This window comes from Centruroides sculpturatus, unplaced genomic scaffold, assembly GCF_000671375.1.
Source record: "Centruroides sculpturatus isolate CEXI.00-Female unplaced genomic scaffold, Cexi_2.0 scaffold3621, whole genome shotgun sequence".
Lineage (NCBI taxonomy): Eukaryota > Metazoa > Arthropoda > Arachnida > Scorpiones > Buthidae > Centruroides > Centruroides sculpturatus.
In genome coordinates, this window is record NW_019387707.1 from 1,825 (window position 1) to 9,403 (window position 7,579).

Here is a 7,579-nt window from a genome sequence, read left to right on the forward strand (position 1 = left end):
CTCACGTAGTCTGCTTTTAATATTTTGCTTGTTCATTAGGTGTGTGATCATGGGATTGGAATATTTTGAGATATGTCAAGCATAAGCCTTTGATATGTCAAGCATATAGTTTGATTTACAACAGTTGTCTTTGTGATTGTTCTTACATTCATGGGCCATAAATATGTAGGAGTATGATATTTAAAAAATGTATTTTTTATTATAAAAATGCAGTTAACTTATTTTATTAATCTGTAATATAGGTCATAATCAGTATGTGCTAGAGAAGTTAAGGAATGGTTCAAGAAGTCATAAATATACTATTTACCAGAAAGAAGAAATTCCAGAAATTTTTCACTATCGCAACAACCGCAGGGTCATGCCAATATTGGCTGTGGCTGATCTGGGATGGGGCTTTATTGTGGAGAATGAAACTGTCAGTAAAGTGGGTAAGTCATTTTGTCCAACATTCTAAATATCTGTTTTATGAAATTGTATAGAAACAATAATTACATAGATATTTACTTTATAATATTAACAGACAAGGAGAGTTTTGCTGATGCATGTCTCCATCTAGATAGTTAAGTCTTTCAAATTTTTCATTATGCTGTTTCTGTTCATAGTTTATTGTATAGAAGCTAAAGGTATTACACTTTGAGCAAAGCTTTAATCTTTTCAGCATTACTGTAATTTGTACAGTTACTGGTGGTAGACCAAGAGCTTTTCCAATATCTATACCTTATTGTCTATCATCAAACCTCTTTAAAATGTTCAATTTTCTTTCTAATGTTACACTTTTTCTTTATTGTTCAGGCAACAGAGATTAAGGACATTAAGGATGTACAGTGCTTGTTCAGCACCATATGTCCTTAATGTCTGTTGCACTAATGTTATTGCAACAGGGTTAAATCAAGAAATAAATGTTTGCAAGATAAAAATTGTAAGGGGTGTCTCTTGCACCTAACAGTACAAAAAACAAACAATTGACAATTCCAACAAAATATAAAACATACTATATGAATTGAAAATGGAGAATGCAGATAGGACAAGCTTATTTACATTAATATTAAATAATGTATTAAGTATTGTTAATATGGATATAGGTGTAAACTAGCAGAAGAGCCCAGTGTTGCTTGGGTGAACAATAACAACAGCAAAAATTAAAATTATTAGAATATTTTGTACTTCTAACCCTTCTATTATATTATATTATAGTATTTGATTTATATTTACAAAGGTTGTCTTACATAAGAGTTTATCAAAAATATCAAAAAATTCTTTAAATTATGTACAGTAGAGGAGTAAAGAATTTTTAAAATTGTTAGATTGGGCACTCAGTGTGATAAATTCTTACGTAATATAACCTTTGCAGTTATATAAATCAAATACTATAATATAACAAACATTAAAACAAAAGCTGTATAAGGGTTTGGTTATTTTAGCCTACATTGTCATATTTATTGCAATATTCTGATGGTACGAAATGGCACAATTTCATTGGTCAAGTAGACACCAATTGAAAATATGGTATCTTAAATTTTTTAATACATCATATTTTTTCCTAATATTAACTCTAAGAAATTGTATCATTCACAGCCAAATATCAAACAGTAATCTGCCAACCAATGAAATTTCACAAAAAAAAAAGGACCAAATATTAAACTTGGCATGCTTGAAAACTACTCAAAACATATTAATAGATGAAGTACTCAAAACATACTTTCCGGTAACCTTGTATTATATTTTTCATATTTGAGTGTAATGTAGTAATTTTCATATTTGAATGCCACCATATTGCTGGTTCGATAGAAAGAAGGAACTGTTGCTGAAGGAGATCAAAGTAATTTGACCAAAAGTAGTTGTTGACTGCTTCCCAGAAGAGAGGATGGTCAATGAGTACTAATTAATACTGGTCTACTATTAATATTTGAAAAGTGATCTCTGTTGGATGAGTTGTGATGTCCTCGCATGTGATCGAAGTTGTTAACTTTAACATCTGAAAGACTTTATATGACTTGTTTAAATAAAAATCTTGTAAAAATGCTAGAATAATTCCTTTTATGTGATAATAAAGTGTTTATATTTTTGCAACAGATTGTATAAACTATGTGTTCTCATAAATATAGCATTTATAGAAAAATTATTGGGCAATTTGAAAAAAATTTAAGCCTATAAATCCAACTGTGATCTTCCTGTCTGACTATCCTTCCTGAATCCCGAGAAAAGAGTTAGATGAAAGCCGAGATCAAATATGGAAAGCTTAGGGGCAGGAGGCCAGATTAATTAAATACGAACTTCTGGAACAAACCTAAAGTCACATTATTTCAATTCAAAATTTTCCCCTAAATGGAGTTAGATAACTGGTATGATTCTATACCTAACAGGAACAGTGTGGTGTACAGGGGCAAGACAACCACTAAAAGTATTGAGAACATTATGACCCTATTTACGTGTTACTAATGTCAAGAAAACCCATGTGGCCAACCTGTTGGCGATGCCTGAACCCACAACTAACTACCAGTGTTTTTATCCACTCACTCAGCTATTGGAGGGTGCTTATTAGAATAAAGCAAGTACTGTGTAATAACCCAAGCTCTTTTCATTCCTGAACAGTATGTTCAGAAATGAAAAAACCATAGTTGTTAGATGTGGAAAATTAAATACTTATATAAAGTGTTACAGTTTAGATTGTATGCAGGCAAGTGCTATATGCTTCCTGTCTCAGTAATGATATAAAATGTCTATTTTGTGCTATATCATTGTCACAGTAATTAAGTGAATATAATATATAATTTTTTAAAATCATATCCTTTTTTGTAAGAATTATATGTAGTTTATTATTTTGTTAAATTTTTGCCAACAAATGGCATTATGTGTAAATCAGCAAGTCGAATGTAGATAGAAAGTAAACTATTTATAGAAATCCAATCGATATTTTGGGATGGGATGTATGATGATATTTAAGTTAGAAGTAACATAACTGCTGAGTTTCATAGCAATGGTTGAATGGCATAGGAGTGTATAGCAAACAAACAAACAAACATCCTCATTTTTATATATAGATATATCAGTTTGAATTGATATATTTACACCTATTCACCTATCAATGCACAGGATAGGCTGCATTTATAGTATATAATGATATGCAAATTATGGTGACATTAGCCACATTGCATGTCAGATAATGGTATTGTTCTGTTATCATTGAATTGCCATTTCATTCAACATGGAAAGATGGAACACAGAACAGTTCAGAACAGATCTATCACAAAAGTGATAAACCTTTATCACATTTGTTATAGAAGCTTATTTCAAAAATAATAATTGATACAGTAGTTGCTACACAATTTATATTCAGGCATCACTTCAACTTGGGTTGTCATGGAAATATACCAGATGCTTGCAGTAAGATAGCTTTGTTCCTTTAGATCCACTGCATCTACCTGTAATCATAAAACAGGACAGAATGAAAGGACTGCAGACACTGTTAATGATTGAAACTGTTCATACTGCAGTTATACAGAACCCAAGAAGATCTGCTTGGTTATGTGCTGTGGCTTTGCAAATTTCAGATTGATCATTTGGGAGAATCTGCAATCAAGATCTTCACTTCCAAGCTTATAAACTCAAGTTGTGGAAGAACTTAAGTTCTAAGATTTGAATGCACACAAACAGTTTTGCACAACCATGTGTGATCTGCTCCTTCAGAATCCAGAAAGTTTACAGTTATTGATAATGTCTGACCAGGAATCATACTCAAAACCAGATGTGTAAATGTCATTCACTCGACTACTATTTGACACTGAATATAAATAAATAAATAACATATGTTCATCTACAAGTATGCTTTAAAATATACTGTGAATGCAGCTGCACCTTGTATTAATCAGATTTCAAGAAAAAAGTTTGGTTAATACTGTATGATTATTGTTGAATTGTGTTTTCACCATCAAGTATTTAATTTCCAGTTCATAGAATTAATTTTACTGTTTGTAAAGAAAGTTCAATAACAATAATTGTAAATGATTACAAACATAGTTATATTCTTTCTCATTGACATTATAAAGAAACAATATTATTCAAGGATCTACTGTACTAATTTTGATGAATCACATTGCATTACATAATGAGTAAAAATTATTGTGACATTGTCTCAATGCCAGGCTGCAATTTTTAATTTATTTAATTTAAAATGTATGCTCTGTATCTGAAATTATTAGTGTTATGACCCTGTACATCATACTTTTCCTGACAACAACAGTCATGTATGTCAGGGGTGGCCAATTTTTTGTACATAAGATCTACTTTTTATCTTAAAAATGTGTTGCGATTGACTTGTTGTCGTAGGCATAGTCTAAGTGGCAAGGGGGAGGTGTGAAATACATACTATGTTTAGATAGGTAAGAAAAGCCACAATTTAATTTAAAACATGAAGAAAAGATACTTACATTTTAAACAGAAGAAAAATTGAAACTCAACGTTGTGACTTTTGGGGACCACCACTTCACTCTTCCTTTTTCTACCGTGTCCCGAACTACTCTCTCTGTCCCTCTTCCTGCATTTTTTTTTTTTTTCGGTTTTATGACCCTTTATTTCTTATTCCTCTTTTACAACTGTACACAAATGGATTGCACATGGACCAACAAAACTGCATCTGAGGGAGACGTGGAGGTCCACTATCACTACAGTTGCATTTCTGTGTTACATTCAGTTACAAGTGTAACACATTAAGTCAAGACATCTTGAGCGATTGACCAAATTGACTTCACGATCGACTTGTTGGCTACCCCTGATCTATGTAACTTCATTCTGGAGAAAAATTTTGAATTGAAATCATCTTACTTTTGGTCTATATCAGAAGTTTGTTTATAGTTAATTGGGGCCTCCTGTCTCTAAGCTTTCCATATCTGGTCTCAACTTTCATCTATCTAACACTATTCTTGAGATTAAGGACAGACAGATGGATGACAGTGGGAATTTATAGGTCTACAATTTTTAAAATTGCAGCCCAATAAAAATATAAACACAGTAGTATGTTTCTTAGATTTAAACAAATAATATACCTATAAATATTATTATTATAATTATTTGCAATTTATTTTAGGAGGACAACATGGTTATAATAACAGCATTCCAGAGATGTGGCCCATATTTATTGCCCACGGACCAGTATTCCAACATAATTATACCATGGGTTCATTTTTTAACGTAGATCTATATCCTTTGATGTGCCACGTATTAGGTGTTCAGTGTTCACAAGCAATTAATGGCTCTTTAATGAATGTCTGGAACATGTTAAATTCAAATTCTGTAATTATAAGGAAGTCTTCTCTACCAACAATATGGATAATAGGTAATTACATAAAACAAATATATTATTTATACAAAAATAGTTGTAGTTTAATGTCAAAATTTATTAACAGGTATTGTTGCTCTCCTAAGTTTTTGCATCATTGGTGGTTTAATTATTATAGTAATCACAACAAAAAGGAAAACTGTGACAAAGTTGGAATTTGACATGACACCAATGACATCGACCACAATAAGGACAGACAGAAATAATTCCTCAATAGAAGAGCAGCAGCAACTATTACTAGATCCTGTGTTTGATGATTAAAAATTTTCTAATGATTCCATATTTTTCTAAAAAATAAATGTTGATAAATAATTTAAGTCAGTGTTGAATCCAAGAGTGTCCTTAGGAGATTTCTGGACAACAGTCTTTCCTGGAACAAATATTGTAACTATCAATTATTGCATTTTTATCTAGGAAAGCTTGTTAAAATCAGTATTGATATATGTTAAGTTTTAAACTACTATTTAATGTTGAGTGTGGTGACAATTGATTAAAAGAGCAATTAAAAAGTGATATTAATTATTTACTAAATGAATATATATAATAGATTTGGGGATAATCTGTAGAACAATGATTCCAATCTTAAAGCTTACACATCTTATTCCTGGATAATATTGAATGTATTGCTGTAATTTGTCTGTACTAAAGTTTTCCTTCAAAAGATTGGGACACTTTTAACTGATTAATTGTCAACATGTGATGAATTGGCAATTTGGTTGTATGATGAAATATCAGTTTGTTGCCATGAATTATCTGGCTTGGATCTGATTCAGACTTTTGATTTTTCATGGGTGATAGGGGTCAGTATATTCATTTCCTGTCCTTCACCATTGCAGGTCATGTAGCCCAAATAGTTCATAGTGTGCTAGTGTTTGCATTAACCAGTCAATTAGTCAACATTTATTGATATGCTATCTCAGAATCAGACACACAAAAAAGAGAGAGATCCTAGCATTACAATAGCCATATATTGAAACATAAACATAACATGTAACACACGCGCACACACACACACACACACACCTAAAACATTACAATATGTTAGAATGTGATTGTATGATATATTTTTGATGTTTTTATTATTTGACATACTTTACAGCTATATACCAAATTACCAAATTATGTGATTTATGTTGTGCTATACAGTTACAGAACATAATAAAATCATTCAATATTAAATAAATTATATTATTTCACAAATAGTAATATGTTTGTTTATTTTTTGATACAAAGTTTTGTCAAGGCACTTTACCCTGCTAGATATGTAAGGTAACCCTCAAATAATGCAATAGTTAGGTTTCACAAAAATATTGTTATAAAAATTGTTATGCAAGATTCACATTATATATAAAAGTGGGTTTATGTTTTAAACAATTTTTTAAATACAAATTTTATATATCTTCAGAAAAAAACAGCTTTATTTCATTCAGAAAATTTTATTTAACAAAACATGAATTATGAGATGAAAATAAACTTACTAAATTTGTAAAATATGATTTTTATCACTCAGGATTGATATGCACTTACTGTATGTCTTTAACTAACTTGTTCACACTTATTACGTAATTAAATGCTATTTTCAAGAATGCAACTGAAAAATAAAAAGAAAATTATAAGCAGCATGCAGCTTACACAAAATGTCAAAGGAAATTTCTGGCCTATAAAATTTTTTATTAGCACAGAATAGTATTTTACATTTTTTTAACAAGATTGTCATGAAAATGAAAAGCTTTCATAATTACAGAGAAAAGCTCTCTCTGTATAGGGGAAAATTGCACAATCTACATTGGCAAAGTATATTATAATAACTGAAAGAACATTTACTAGAATAAGATAAACAGATGATTTCATACAAACTCTTATCTAAATTGCAGTTTATAAGTGCTGCATTATACAAGGATTGCTACAATTTGTGAATTGCATTGTATAATTATCAAGTTATTCAAGGTTTACCTATATTTGTATCTTTAGAACATGATATTTATCAGATGTCAATGAGCCATAGTCACACAAGTGTCTGCATTTAATTGAAGTAATAATAATCATTTGGGCAGAATACAATATATATATCTTATATAATATCAATATATATCTAAATTATTGTAATTGAGATTGTGATTATTATATTGAGATTTGAAATTCTTTATCATACAAAACTTACATATCTGATTAACAACAGAATGAGATTGAAATTTTATGCTAATACTTATTTTAAAAAATATATCTTGATTTCAGTATCTCCCA

General features: G+C 30.2%; 1 protein-coding gene across 1 annotated transcript; it reads left to right on the forward strand.

Moving 5' to 3' along the window:
* Positions 1-242: 242 nt before the first annotated feature.
* Positions 243-7,560, forward strand: LOC111616594 (ectonucleotide pyrophosphatase/phosphodiesterase family member 5-like; the record flags this gene model as incomplete). Its single annotated transcript, XM_023357987.1, has 3 exons — positions 243-428; positions 5,084-5,332; positions 5,403-7,560. Coding segments are annotated over 3 exons (629 nt in total), but the record flags the coding sequence as incomplete, so codon positions are not given.
* Between the last annotated feature and the right edge of the window lie 19 nt (positions 7,561-7,579).